This window comes from Drosophila sechellia, chromosome 3L (assembly GCF_004382195.2).
Source record: "Drosophila sechellia strain sech25 chromosome 3L, ASM438219v1, whole genome shotgun sequence".
NCBI lineage: Eukaryota > Metazoa > Arthropoda > Insecta > Diptera > Drosophilidae > Drosophila > Drosophila sechellia.
Genome location: NC_045951.1, coordinates 17348474 through 17363911, shown reverse-complemented (window position 1 = coordinate 17363911; position 15438 = coordinate 17348474). Strand labels below are relative to the sequence as shown.

At 40.3% G+C, this 15438-nt stretch overlaps 2 protein-coding genes across 2 annotated transcripts; both read left to right on the top strand.

Moving 5' to 3' along the window:
• The first annotated feature begins 30 nt into the window (after positions 1–30).
• LOC6606128 (phospholipid-transporting ATPase ABCA1) lies at positions 31–5609 on the top strand. The gene is made up of 11 exons (XM_032718039.1): positions 31–297; positions 364–853; positions 914–2128; positions 2235–2864; positions 2923–3757; positions 3825–4082; positions 4140–4428; positions 4492–4801; positions 4863–5188; positions 5241–5306; positions 5408–5609. Exons 1-11 carry the CDS (start codon positions 77–79, stop codon positions 5607–5609), a joined length of 4842 nt encoding a protein of 1613 aa, XP_032573930.1. The 5' UTR covers positions 31–76.
• Positions 5610–7671: 2062 nt separating this feature from the next.
• LOC116801136 (period circadian protein) lies at positions 7672–8136 on the top strand. Its single transcript, XM_032718935.1, has one exon. It carries the CDS (start codon positions 7698–7700, stop codon positions 7998–8000), a length of 303 nt encoding a protein of 100 aa, XP_032574826.1. The 5' UTR covers positions 7672–7697; the 3' UTR covers positions 8001–8136.
• Positions 8137–15438: the final 7302 nt, after the last annotated feature.

The following is a 15438-nucleotide window of genomic DNA, read 5'->3' as shown; positions in this document are numbered from 1 at the left end:
TTGCTTACAGGTAAGTGACAAAATATTTTCCACACATACAAATTTTTTGTGTAAAGGCGATTTTAAAAAAGGCATTATGGCTGACCACAAAGCTCCAAGCTGGATTATGAAGTTGTTGTTGCTGTTGTGGAAAAACTTCTCAATGCTCAAGGGCCGCAAATGTTACGTGATCACCCTTTTCATTTTCTTTGCCCTCCTGCCTTTACTTTGTATGTGCGTTAGGCTTATATCGGACTTGAGTACCAAACCAAAAATTCCGGATCCGATACCCACTGCGGCGTTTCTTTATAATTTACCGTAAGTCCTATATGCTGTTACTTCCCCTATTTCTAGAGATATAACTTTATGTTACTATCCTTAAAGTTCATATATTTACTTCGCTCCGCAAACGAAGTTGATCGAGTCGATTGTGGCAGAGCTAAACGTAAAAAAAACCACAGGATTTGAAAGCTCGCACAAACTTAATGAAGCGTTGGTTAGTTTTTCACAGAAAAAAAGTTTTGTGATTGGTATCGAATTTTCCGACCCCTGGACGGAATGGCCTGATAAACTGTCTTTCACCCTTCATTCTGCCGCGATACCTAATATAAATGTGAATATTATGTACCAAGCAGACGGATCGTATAAGTTTTATAAAACTGGCTTCTTAGCCGTACAGCAGGCATTGAGCCAGGTCCATATCAAGCACAAGTGTAAGGAATTCAATAAGACCCAGGGGGATATCACGTTTCCACCAATCAAGGACCTTCCTTCCCCTCCCATTTTTATGACCTCCCACTCAAGAACTTTACAAGGTGTGGCCGGGATGATTATTATAATCATTTTCATTTTTGTAGTTATCAGATTGACAACGGTAACGAAATTATAGCCGTGATTATCTATTATCTAATGATTCTCATACTCTATGTTGCAGTCGATCGTCGAGGAAAAGGAGCTCCAGCTTAAGGTGACACTAAACCTGATGGGTGTGGGCTCCTGTCTGCAGTGGGCGGCGTGGTACATCGAGACCTTCATAATTTTCTTGATCGGATCATCGATAATTACGTTGTTCTGGAAACTCGTTCCACCAAATTCTGAGATATCCTTTATGCCCTTCACCCACTGGTCGATGGCACTGTTCGTTCTTCTAGTGCTCAGTCACTGCGCGATCTGCTTTAGCTTCTTGATGAGCAGTCTAATCTCTAGAACATATCGCATCTCGCTGGTTACTTTCCTAATCTTGATTGCCACCCTAATTCCCTTTTGGGCCTTGCATTCCGACGGATGTTCGGCAGGATTGAACGTTTTCCTTAGCTTTTTCTTGATTTCTGGACTGCAAGTGTTGGCCAACAGCATTTGCATGTGGGAGGACTACGGTGAAGGTCTACAGTGGGGTAATCTCTTCGAAACCTCATGGCCGGGAGGCTCGCTGAGCGCTGGCTATATCCTTCTGGTCATGGTATTGGTCAGCTTTCTTTCCCTTCTTCTATGCCTGTACCTCGAGCAAATCCGGCCCGGTCCTTACGGGGATTCTCGACCCTGGCACTTCCCCTGCACCCACTGTTGCTCCACAGAAAGTCTCGTGCCCTATAGCCGGCTCTTTAACAGACTTTTCGGCATATATAGGGCGGCACCAGATGAGGAACGTCCCGACCTTCAATTAATCGAACCAGATCCCGTGGACAAGATCGCCGGCGTTCAGATCAGAGGTCTCTGCAAGACCTTCGGCAAGATGGAGGTCGTGAAGAACGTTAGCTTCGACATGTTCGAGGGACAGGTCACGGTGCTAATGGGACACAATGGAGCGGGCAAGACCACACTGATCAGTATGCTGGCTGGATTCATTTCGCCCACTTCGGGGTCGGCTCTGATAAATGGCTTTGACATCCGCCAGGAACGAAGACAGGCCCAGAGATGCATTGGCCTGTGCCCGCAGCAGAATGTCCTCTTTAAGCACCTTAGCTCGGTTAGTCACATTAAGCTCTTTAGCCGCCTTCGAGGAGTCCGGGGCGCGGAGGTTAAGGCGGAGGTGCAAAATTACCTGAAGAAGCTTAATCTGCAGGAGAAGAAGAGATTGGCTGCTCGGAATCTCTCCGGTGGTACCCAGCGGCGTCTAAGTGTCGCCTGTGCTCTTTGTGGGGGAGTCAAGGTAATGTACTCATTTGATTCATTGCTAGTTTTCGGCAACTTTTAACAAACACTTCTTTTGTCCTAAAAGGTTCATAAGTATCTTAGATTTCTTACTCGTCCTGTAGGTTCTCATCTGCGACGAACCCAGTAGCGGATTGGATCCCAGCGCCCGGCGGGAGCTGTGGAGACTAATACTGGAGGCGAAGGAGGGCTGCACCGTACTTCTGACCACGCACCAGTTGGATGACGGAGAAGTCCTGAGCGATCGGGTGGTCATCATCAGCGATGGGCAATTGCGATGCATTGGATCGCTGCCATTTCTCAAGAAAAAGGTGAATGCCAGCTGCTTTCTCACCTGCGAAGCAAGGAAGCGATGTGACCTGGAGATGCTGACTTCCCTGATATCTCGCCATGTGGGTAGAATCGAACCGTTCAGTATCAAGGGCAGAGATGTCTGCTACAAGCTGCCACTTAGCAAGTCAAATTCCTTTTCCTCGCTCTTCCGTGACTTGGAGAGCCAAATGAACACTTTAGGTGTTCGGGGATTCAGTTTAAGCTCAGTGAGTCTGGAAGAGATTTTCATGAGCTTTGGGGCGGAGGACCTCAATACTCGCCACTCGGGAGGTGCTGAGAAACGAGATGATGACCATGAGAATGTTGAGGAAGGCGAGGGTCAAGATGGAAATGTGCGCAGCTGTGCAAAGCAATGGAGAGCAATGATGACCAAGAAGATTATGGGTCTGTATGACCAAAAGGTAATATGACCATATAATATGAATTGTGACTTTAATGTATCTTAAATTTTTTGAAAAGGCTTACTTCCTGATTTTGCTGTTGATTCCCATTGTTTACTATCTAACGACGCTTATGATGTCCACGAATCCTCATCGTTCGGGCAGGCGCACGTTCAACGTCAGCGATTACGGGGTAGATAAGTCCACAATTTTGCTTTCAGTGCCGGAAAACAAGTCATATATGGAAGAACGTCGTATAGACTCTATCGAGTCATTGGTCAAGGGAAAGTTTCAGTTAATAGTCGTATCGGAACAAATTAAGGACTACGTGGATGAGAAATGGAAGTCGAGAGAGGGCAGGCGTGAGATTAACTTTGTGTCAATGGCTATGGATACTGCTGATCGGCTGGGTCTGATCGGTTGGGTCGGACCCAGACACTACGTTCATGCGGCGCCGATGATTCTTAATCTTGTCTATAATGTCTTCGCCCAGGAGCTCATTGGACCGGAAATCAGCATAGAGGTTACCAGCTTTCCATTTACGCCGAGAAATAATAACAACTTTGTAACTGGTGATACGACAGATCTGTCCATATGCGTCATACTCTATGTGTGCATCGCCCTGATTATATTCTCGAGTGGCGTAATCCAAGAGAGGGTCTCGCACATGAAGATGCAGCAGGAGGTATCCGGGCTGGGGATGATCACCTACTGGCTGAGTCACCTCGCCTTCGACATGATGGTCTATTTTATATTGGTGCTGGCCCTGCTGCTTCCCCTGTACTTATATGCGCCCTGGTACCTTCTGCTGTTCGTGCTCTTCTTTACCGGATTAGCGGGTCTGATATTTACCTACTTCATGATATCGATGCTTTCGGCCTCATTTCTAGCCGTGTCATTGACCCTGCTATCTGGTATGAGATGTCTTCGCCCTCAATTCAATTATTTCATTCTTAATTCAAACCTCTAACCTCCTTTTAGTTCTTGTAGTATCGTTAATTTTTATGATTCTTGGAGTACTGGCGATGACTTATAAATTGGTATATGTAGCTATATTTGTTGCCAACATGCTTCCAGTGATAGCTGGCTATCAGTGCCTACAAAAATGCTTTAACTACAAGAGTCGTTGCGGGTCCTACATTCCGGAAACCAAAAGGCCAACGTCTGATGATCCAACTTCTGATAAAATGTATTGCATCAACCCCTTATCCTTCTTAACACCAAAATGTGTGTGCGAAAGTGAGTCTAGAATAACTTAGTATTACTTTACACGATAATTTAAATTATTTATAACAGATCCCATGACCTGGCCTGAGATGCTGGTCATGCTTGCGGCTGCCATCACATTCTTTCTGTTGATAATGTTTTTTGAGTACGGCAGCTGTATTTGGTACAGATGTAAAGGGTGTTGTACATACAGCTCAAGTGGCTCAATTGAGGATCCCAAAGTGTCCAGGCAGGCTGAGAAAATAAGAGCTATGAATGCTGATCAAATAGGATCTCGGGCATTGGTCGTCGATGGGGTTTCAAAGAAGTATGGCTGCGGTCCCCTAGCCGTCAATAACATATCCTTTGCTCTGAAACCGTGAGTATACTTATTCGAGTATAGATTACAATGTCATGCTCTTGGCCTTAAAAACTGAAACAGGAGTCATTGCGTGGGACTTCTTGGGCCCAATGGAGCTGGAAAAACCAGCACGTTCAAAATGATTGTTGGCGAGCATTCGATCGACAAAGGAAACATATATATCTCAGGCCACAGCATGAGGATGAAACGGAATAAGACGATGAAGGAACTCGGCTACTGCCCTCAATATGACGCCTTTTTCGAGTTTCTCACTGGCCGCCAGTTGCTAAAAGTCTTCCTTCAGTTATGGGGCTATCCAAGGAAAAACTTGAATAAGCGATGTGAAGATCTGGCCGATCACTTCGGTTTCAGGAAACACTTGGATAAAAAGGTATGTGAACTAGCAACTTGGTTAACAATAGTATAGATCAACGTGTTTATGGCCAGCTCAGATTATTTACTACAGTGGAGGAACGAAGCGGAAAATCAATGCTGCAGTTGCCTGTGGGGCAAAATCACTTATTTGCTTGGACGAGCCCAGTGCAGGAGTTGATCCCGCATCGCGACGTCACGTTTGGACCATTATCAACGAGATGGCCCAACAGGGAAAGGCCGTCCTGCTCACCTCCCACAATATGGACGAGATAAACGCCCTTTGCTCGAAATGCGTTATCCTGGTGGATGGCAGGATATATGCCATGGGATCGAATCAGCACGTTAAAAACAAAATAGCCAAGGGAATGATGCTCAAGTTGGTTGTAAATGTACAGCAAGATAAGTAAGTTATATTTAGGACTTGTTCGGCGTATTTTGGCCTGTTCCCCTTTCAGAATGGTGGCAATGCTGACAAAGATTGAGGATGACATCAATGTGGCCTTTCCCAACGCAGAACTAAAGTAAGTACAGGTCCAAAAAAGTGCAAATGTCGGAATACGTAAGAATATCATCATTAAACCATGAATATTTACACGCGATTCTCATAGATTATTTTCCTTAGAGAGAAGTACGAGTTCAGTGGCAGGTTAACATTTCAAATTTTCGAAGTAGACACTACTTGGTCGCGGATTTTTGAATTTGTCGAGGGCCATCGCAGTTCCTGGCAGCTGGACGACTATTCCCTATCACAGCCATCCTTGGAAGATGCATTTGAGGAGATCGCAGAGGAGAAAAGGAAAAAGAGAGAGAGAGAGAGCAACTGATAAGATTTGCAAAATTTGAAAAATATAATTTGTTATATGTTTTATTTAATTAAAAAAATGCATGCAATGAAAGAGAAAAAAGCCTTGAAACATGAAAGTGGTTTTCAGAAAAAATGGAACTGTATAGCTTTTTAGTTTTTTTTTTTTAACTTATTTGCGCATGGTCATAAAAACGAGGTTGTTAAATATAGAGTATATACGCTGTGTTCAAAAAAATAGCGATGGAAACTAAGAAACACAAATGTATTTCTCCATGTCCCTTTTTGGAATCCACTTTTTATTCCACTTATTTTTGTAAAATGGAATGTATAGATATAGAAAAAAAGAAAATCCGGTCAGTTTTTCATGTTATCCTTTTTTTTATTTACATTCTTGAGCAAATCCACCACTTTTAGGCTGTTCATAAGAATAGCAGTCTCTGGTTAAGCCTCTGAATGTTAATTTTTAAGCTTAGAAAGGAAGGAAAAACATATAAGGACATTCAAAAAACCCTTGAATGTGCTGCCAAAATGGTATCCAATGCCATTAAATTTGAATGGTAGCCCGAAAACAGTGGTACCATACGTAAAACAACAGATATAGAGGATCTTTTGAGGAGGTCTTTTATTCTTTTGCATCCTTTGGGGACATAAAGTCTGAGCTGAACTTGGGAATAAGCGAATCAAAATTTATGTGAGAGGAGTCCACAAAAGGATCCCCTACTTAGCCCTAGGCATATTAAGGCAAGGTTAAGCTTCCCTAAAACCTACCTAATCTGGCCAGTCTCCAAATGGCATAATATCCTTTGGATTGATGGGTCAAAAAAGTGCTATTTGGTAGAACTGGTTCACTACAGTATATCTGATGACCTCCAAACACGGAGTACAACCCAAAACACCCACAGATGACTTTCAATCATGGTGGACCTAAAATCCTGGTATGGGCTTGTTTTTTCTACAATGGTATGAGTTCATACCATATGATTTATGGTATTATAGACCAAAACGCATATGCAAATATACTTAGTGATGTCTTACTGTCATATTCTGAATATAATATGCCCTTAAAATAGACATTCCAACAGGATAATGATACGAAACGCAGAAGCAAATCGACTAAGAATAGGTTCACCCAAAATAGAATGGATGTAATGTCGTGGCCAGCATCATCTTCCGATTTAAACCCGATTGAAAACCTGTGGGGGGACATTAAACAATATGTGTCGAAAAACTCCCCGACGTCTAAGGCTCAGATTTGGCAAGTTGTGCAGGATGCATGGTCAAAAATACCCCCCAAACGTTGCCAGGACCTGGTGGACTCCATGTCGCGTGGGTGTAAGGCTGTGCTGGCTAACAAAAGGCTATCCAACCAAGTATTAGGCCCTAATTAACACATTAAAAAGAAAAACTAAGTTCGTTCTAAGTCAAGTTGATTTTTTTTACTATTTTTTCATAGCACTGCTATTTTAGTGAACACCTGAATTTCTGCCTATTATGTTGTTTTAATCTATATTTTCGAAACTATTGAAGAAATAAAAGTGAAACATTTGCTAAATTGTTTGAAATTAAATACCTAACAATATTATAAAAAAAATTTGACCATTAAAATTGTAAATCATAGGAATTTTTTAACTTAAACTCGCAGGTCCCAAGCACTGCTATTTTTTTTAACACAGCTGTATACTGTATTTCCGCTCAGGATACTAATTTTACATACTGATATATTAGGTTCGAACTTTTGTTGGCAACTTTAGTTGAGATGTTAATAATCCAAAGATGTTTGATTTGATTTAGTATTAAGGTAAAGAAGTACCAAACTAGACTTGAATTCTATAAAGCGTGTATAAAAGTACATATTTGCTTTAATTTGTACCAGACAAACAGTCTGAATACTATTTGCTTAATTTAACAGAACAGTTTTCTTCAACTAAAGAAGTAAACACCAATCGTTATTTTTACACATTATGCGTTCGAATAACAATTCTTGTAGTTTTCCATACCGTCGACGCAAAAAGCCAGAGTATTGATACCAGCAGGGCTATAAATTGCCTCACAACACCTTTAAATGGCACACAAATCCTAACGTTTCACACGTCCAACGTCTTTCAAGATGAGGCTACTTCTTCCTTTGACTTTGGCAGTGATTGCCTTTAGCTGCATGTCCTTTATAGATTGCGCCTCGTCGGACGACACAGGAACCGCAACTGGGACGAGCACTGGAACTGGAACTGGAACTGGTACTGGCACCGGCACCGGCACAGCCACATCGACAACAGTTGCTCCGAACACCACCTCTACCACGACCACAGAAGCGCCCGTGTACCACAGAAGGATACATCGGCGCAGGCGTCGCATCCTCAGGAGACTCCGACACAGGCGCGCAGAGGCCGAGCGAAGACGCCGACGGGGCTAGTCGCTAAAAAGTTTTCTTTACTTTATTTTTCAAATTCTGCAGATATGTAAAGACACGCTTTTTCGAAATAAAGTTTCTTTGAAAAAAAAAATACAAAGAATTGTCCCATCACTAAAGGAGGGACAAAGAAATATAATATTAACTGTGCATTTTTGGCCGAAAGCTATAAAAAGTAATCAAATAAGACTATCAAAGTAAACCACACCATATATACATGTATACTTTGCCAATATTAAAAAAATGTATTCGAAATTTTAAAAACATTGGAGTACTTTACTTTATTAACTAACATCTTATTTAACATCCAAATTAATTCAATGTATCTAGTTTTGTTCTTTGGAAAAGTATCTTATAGGAGGAAATACTCAATTGGTTAATGTGGTAAGGCGCCCTTTTTGGCCTTTTTATTATATGTAATCTTGCCAAATTAAGAAGTACGATCAAGAAATTGTCTATAGAAGACGGAATAAAGTTATTGTTGGGATTCTTGATGTCTTCAGAAAGTTTGAGCATCTAATCTTTCAAACAGAAAGGGGTAAAGTCGAATGTTATACTTTTTTTTATGCTTTTTCAGAGCAGATGCGGTGCACAGAGCAAGCCGATGATGAGTTTCACTACATGGTCAAGTAGCGCTTCCACCGCACGTTTGACCAGGCATGAATACCTAACCCTAACCTAAAACCATGAGACCCTAACCCAAAAGGACTGGGAATATTCACAAGGCGCGTCGACTTTCGCTTGACGATGACCCATTACGAAGGCAACATGGGTACACAGTCATTCCAGAATTTTCGAGTTTTAGCTCCAGCGGAAGGCCTTGGCAATTTGTTTTACAAAGGTGCCCTCTCTCAAATCGATTCTGTCAGTCGTTTTGGTGGCATTTCATACTCCTGCCGAGGATAACATGTTGGCTATAGCTTAGTCTCCTCCAGGGCTAACAACTAGCCATAATCGAAAATCCACGTAGTCGGGAAGAGTTTCAAGTGTTGGCATCCTCCTGCCAGAACAATTCGGTTGAGTTAAATTCTTGTTCCCAAAAATTCTTCGGCCATGTGGGGCAGTTTTGCATGGGCAGCCCAGAACATTATATGAAACAATACCATTTTATCCATCTCTTAACCAACTTGGTACTACAACTTGACATCCAAGCTGTGGTGAACAGTTGCATGTGTATGCAAAATTCTGACTTCAAATAATCAAGCACTTTTTACCTTGATCGCTAAAAGTATTATTTACTAAAAAATGTACGACATTTAAAATCTATATACTTTTTAAATATATGTACTTATTAGAGTCAAAATCCTTCAAATTCTCCTCCTCCTCCTTGCAAATTTTAATCAAATTTAAGATTTAAGTTGTTTTTTTTTTAACAAATATTTTTACTGGTTGGTTGTCAGCGCATTTCACAAACAGCCAGCCCATTCTTTGTTGCTGGCTTCACGTTTATTTCAATTCATTGATTAAGCAAATGCATTCAATTTTCGATTGGCTCTTAATCAATGAAGCGTTAAATATAGTTACACACATATATCTTTTGTGGCGCCCCATCATCAATACTGAAAAGTGCACTCGCAGGAGCAAAAACAGCAAGAAAAACAATTGAAAAGCACAATAAAGTGTGCAACGTGATAACGGTTTACTGATGGGAATGGCAGGTTGATGGGAGGACAAAAAATCGGGAAGGTCGGAAGGAAAAAGGTTATCCTGAAAGCCAACAGCGAAAGGCAAACGTTTCACTAAGGCTCTCCAAGAAAGTGAAGCAGACACCACAAATACTCTAATTGGCGGAAGGGTACATATATGTAAAAAGCATATTGCCTTCGGATTTAAATCTAAATCTCTGTAATGAAGAATATTTTTTCAAAATTTAACATTTGCTCTGCACGGAATCATGGAGCAAACTTGCTTGCTTTTAATCATTTGTATCTCTTATTCAAGATAAGTAATTGTTTTTATGTTCAACAAGTGGCATAATACATATCTGCTAGTTACATAACCTAGTGTTATAATATGTGTATTACAAATATTTGTGATTGTACTTTTTGAGAAGTGTATTTTGTGTTAGCCACATGGGTCCATTTGTAAGTCCTCTGCGCTGGTAGATGTTTGCGCTTTTCTCTGGCTTTTTGCCCTTCCATGTCTCTGGCTTCGACTCCATTTTCTATTATTGTTTTCTTTATTTGAATTGCAGTACGTGTTTGCACCTAGGGCACTTTGTGTTCCTGGCACTGCTGTTTACATTTTGGATGCCCTCGGAGCAGCTGTGTCCAAAGGGTTGAGCTCCGCATCCATACACTTCGCCGCTCAAACTTCCTCCCTCCGTTGTTTGCATTATTATTATTTCGTAAGCCTTGTTCCGACGCTCACAATTGTATCGCAAGTTGACCGCATCAGTTGGACCCATTTTATGGGCTTAATCATGGGCATAAGGTTTGGGGGAGTGATTGTCGAGTGCCGCCCCCCGAATCAAGCGTCATTTTCATTAAAATAATGTTAGGGTTCTGCCCCGAAATGGGTTTAGTTCCTGTTTCGGGGTCCTTGCTCGATACACAGGGCACAATCGACTGCCATCTGCGGTTAACCGCTTAGCGTTGCCCATCATCGGGAGGTTGCACATATGCCATCATGTCCTGCGGCTACGCGTGTCCTTTTACCCCACCGCCCCCTTTCCTTTGTCACTCTCCGAACCCCAAAATATGTGTGCTTACGAGTGCGTATAATTGAGTTAGTGTGATTTCTATAATCAACATTCGCACAGCACCAAACCATTCAAAAGTATCTCTGTTCTGGGTTTTGGGTAATCTCTAGTATTAAAATATTTTAATTCAATTACAAACTCTCATCAGGGGGAACTCTGTTTAAAATGCTATTATCAATTCGCTAATTTCATAACTAAACTAGTAATGAAATCGTTTTTAAAATTTAAATATTTAAACAACTGTGTAGTAACCTCTGTGACTCCAAAAATGTAAACGAATTCTTGTGCCAACGGCAAACATATTTGAAAGGTGTATGAATGGTTGATGGTATTTTGTCAGTCTATCCGTGGCCCCTCCATTTGATATTTGTGAATACCTATCCTATTCAAGCGTTCACAGGGCCCTGAATAATTTATTTTAGTGGAGTGATGTTTGGTTGCGAAGAGTTCATAGGTGGGTATTCCCGGGGTACATAGCTCATCCTCCGGCGTTTCACCGTGCTGACATTCTCGCCCCGAGTGGATCACGTGGTTTATTAAATAGATTACTATTTTGTGCCCCCGATTCTGAACTGCACATTGGTCTTGGCAAATGTTGAACGAAGACTATGCAGAAACGAATTCATATGCCCTCGACATGTCAGGGTAACTAAATATTGAATTATATATATATATATTCTAAGAGCTTAAGAAATGTCTTAGCTGACACAGATCCCTTGTCAATATTTTTGTAATAATAATAAATACTTTTTACAAGAAGCAAATTGAATACCTTTTTTCTCGCAGTGCATACCCTACATGCAGGACTAGTGACGGAGTTAAATTGTGATCAGAAATCGCATGCATGACGAATTTATGACGGTCCGCTGCAGTTTTTGTCATTTTTGACTTCACTGAACCCTCATAAGCATACATACATATGTAAATCATCGGGTCAAAGTTGAATGAAAATGAAAAAAAAAAAGGATTTCATTGAAAAACGCAAGGGAATAAAAAAAGGGAGTGTGCTTTCATGATGTATTGTTAGCTTAAATGATTTTGCCTTTCATAATTTACAGATTTAAATCCCATTAGAAAAAGTTAAAAAAAAATGTACCCTGTGATAAATTGTATGGTGAAATAAACAATTTTAATGCAGTCCATAGCCGTGCACTACAAATAAATATTATCTTCTCTTTTGGTGCATCACAGAGATCTTTATAACCAGTAAAAAATGGCACTGACCGTAACATTTTATCAATATTTCTGTATTGACAGCGGAGAGCAATTGATGTCAGTGACAAAAGGAAAATACCATCAAGCAAGTCAAGCTGCCATCGAGACTTGTGCTTTCCTCTGGTTTTCTTCATTTTTCCAATGTTTCTTGGTTTTTTCTTAAACTGGCAAAAATTTTAGGAGTCCTTCGGTATTTCATAAAACTAAATTGTTTTATTGTACCAAAATACACATGGATTGATGTAAAAAGTTTTGGCTCTGGAGGAAAAAAATGTAAGTTGTACTGGCCTAAATAATTTTTCCAAATTATATTTTTATAATCAAACCATAATAATAATTATCATCTAGTATAAAAATATTGCACATCCTATTTTAATGTTGGTAACAATAGTTTTTTTTTTGCCATGTACTCCTCGCCTTGTTATTGCATTGTGATTCCTTGTTGCTGTTTGCAGGGGATTATTGAATGCGAATGACCTGACCCAGTGGCTTCTCCTTGGACATCCTCCAGCGCTATTGATGCTGCTGTCCTGTGGATGTCCACTTTCGCCTCGAATCGCTTTTGTGTTTACTCGCATTTCCTGCACATTTCCGGCTCAATGGGAATGTGGCAAACTGTTCCCCGATGTTCGCAGAAGCATGAGAAATTGTGGGCATGATTGGTAGAATACCTTGGATTCTCGACGGTATTCCTGCGACGGGCTTAATTTAGATTGAGGTGCAATTGGTTTGTTTTCTGCTGGTATAATCTAGGTTCATTTTGATGCCACCGATAGCAATGCTTCTTCTGGTCTCAGTTCATTTGAGAAACAGCTTTTAATTGATTGCACTTAGCACGTTCAAACAATTTAATATATAATTAAGTTGATAGCGTTTGCAAATGCATAAAACATGGTAAATTAATCTATTATTTATTAATTAAATATTTATTGATATTTATTTTAATATATAATTACTGGACGGGTATTTAACTTTGGGCTTTCTGAGCTAGCTTTAGTTATTCTTCAATTTGGAAACAATAAGAATATATATATTTCTTGGATGTAAATTTGCAGTCTGAACGTAAGGACTGACATTAACCCTGCACTAATATCCTATAAAAGAAAGTGTCACTTCCGTTATGCGAGTCATTTGTCCGCTTTATTTTTCTACCTGTTACTTTTTCCTTTAGCAGGTGCAAGTGCGCGCGACAATGTTTGCAGAATATTTTATGTGTCTTTCCGTTGGTTAAGTTGACTCTTTCTCTGCCATCACCCATACGCCACGTTACCGCATCACCTTGACGGTTGTTACTTGCGAAACATTTGTCATGGATTTGGATTGCTAAGATTGGATGTGGGAATGAAGTGCTATATTGGATAAAGCCATCTGTTTAGCTGAGCATCGGATGCATTTCGAATATCCGGAGGGCATACTTAGATCCAAAAAGTTTGACGTTTAACACTTTGTTAACAAGGGTTACAAGTATATTGGGCTTTTGGTGTTCAATTATCTATTAGAGGTCTGCAGTTTCTAACTATGTATACATTATCTTAATGAACTGTTATACAAGGCTAAGTCCTACATTGTAAAATGACATTCATTCTACTTACCACTTAATTGAAGTTTACGCAGCTGCACTGCGAAACAAATTCATTACCAGATTGGTATTTGAATTGAAATTCAGCAATAGAGACTTAATTTACCTCTGAGAGAATAAATGTTTATCCAATACACAATTAGTTTCCTTTTACCCCTGTGATTCAAAAACCAGCAACGGCAACTTTAAGCCAAACAAAGTTAGTATTATGGCCACAAGAGCCCCTGGCCCACATCCTTTGCCATTGCTTTGTGCTAAATTAATTAAATTAAGCTAAGAAAATTCACAAACACGTTTTAGTGAGGACGAAGTCAGGCGGTATACCCGCGATTTTTAATTGCATTTTAATGACTTTATTCCGCTGAAATATGCCAGAGCACAGAGAGCCATTAAACTGATTAATCTCAGCTATTGACACCTCGAGGCTGTAATTAAAGTGGCCCAAGCCGAAAGGATTCCATCATAACTCGACAGCCAACGATATAAGCCGTGAAAAAAAATGCAACTTTCTATTGAGCTGGCTGCCTGTCAGTATCGGGCGGAAATCGGGCTGCTGCTGTACTATATAGACTGAACTGAAACAGAACGAGAACATTGCCATGTGGCATGTGGCAGCGACACTGGCATGGACAAAAAGTAAGTCCGACAATTGGCAGTTTCGCAAAATAACTTTGTTGCCGCTGCCAGTGGCCCAAAATAGCCGACACAGCATATATAACTAATACTCCCAGTTGGCAGCTGACCACAGACCAGCCATCCGACCAAACATCCAACCGCCCAGCCACCCAATCCATTCGCCGAACCAAACCGATGGACAATAAAACAAATCGAATAGAACTTCATTTTCTCCAACAATTTTTTGCTCGCTTTTCTTCATTTTTTTGGTGGGGGATTGGGTTTTTGGACGACGTGTTCGTTGTGTTGCCGCTGGCTTTGGGAAAATGGCCGTAAAATGTGGAGGAAAATCAGTGTTTAATTAAGTTATAAAAATGTTTTGGTCATTTAAGCCCGAAACCAAGAGAATTTTTGTATCGCAACACAATGAGGGCAAATAAAGTTCAAATATTTTGCGATTAGTGATTTTTTCATATAATAAGATACAGAAATTAGGGCTCATTTTCTATACATCTTTGGTGATCTAATATATTTTGTATCGATTTTTAGTTATATTATTCAAAATATGTTCCATTCCGTTGTCGTTGGAGCCGAAAACACACTTTCACGTTGCAATCATTCAGAAAAAGAACTGCATATTTGCAGGCGGTACTCAAAAATTGCTTACCACCACAGCAGCCATTCTGCTTTCCTTTCTTATTCTTGTTTTTTTATTATTATGGAAAGGAATATTTATGAGCATTTATACGTACCCTGGACTTTGACAGTTTTTTTTGGGGTATTCGCAGGTGAGCCAGTGTTGGAGAAAATATTTTGGTAGAATTTCACATTTCAATTTATGAAAATTGGTTGGAAAACGTAATAAATTAAAGCATTGGCCTTCTTTCAATTCAATTTGAGATACAAAACAATAAATATGCATAAAATCTTAAAAGGGTTTGTATTATCACTAAAAGGCAGACAAATAAATTAAAATAGGGTAATTAGTTGGTCGCTACTTTTATCGCGCTTCGTGTTTATGTATGTACATGTATGAAAGTCGTATGAGCTGCTGCAGCTTAGTTATTCTGCAACTTCTTCATCCGGTTTCCTTATGCGAATGTGCATGCTTAAGCTGCTTTTCCACGCACACATGCTCAAGCATATAGGAAAAGCGAGGAAAGCGGGGAAAAACAACACATTGAGCTGAGCTTAACGGCTGGCGCATAAGTTTCAAAGTCAGCATGGAAGGTCCGACTCTCAGTTCGACTGTCTTGCAACTTTTGCAGCGTCGTCGTCTTTTGCTACGAAATGTTCATACACATAAGAAATATATAAGATTAATATCATTT

Bases quoted from the DNA above. Each gene is read 5' to 3' on its own strand.
- LOC6606128 (XM_032718039.1), top strand. From the start codon at position 77: ATGGCTGACCACAAAGCTCCAAGCTGGATTATGAAGTTGTTGTTGCTG. The intron at 4,083-4,139 runs GTGAGTCTAGAA...TATTTATAACAG, and splicing joins ACCAAAATGTGTGTGCGAAA to ATCCCATGACCTGGCCTGAG. The intron at 4,802-4,862 runs GTATGTGAACTA...TGGCCAGCTCAG, and splicing joins GGAAACACTTGGATAAAAAG to ATTATTTACTACAGTGGAGG.
- LOC116801136 (XM_032718935.1), top strand. From the start codon at position 7,698: ATGAGGCTACTTCTTCCTTTGACTTTGGCAGTGATTGCCTTTAGCTGC.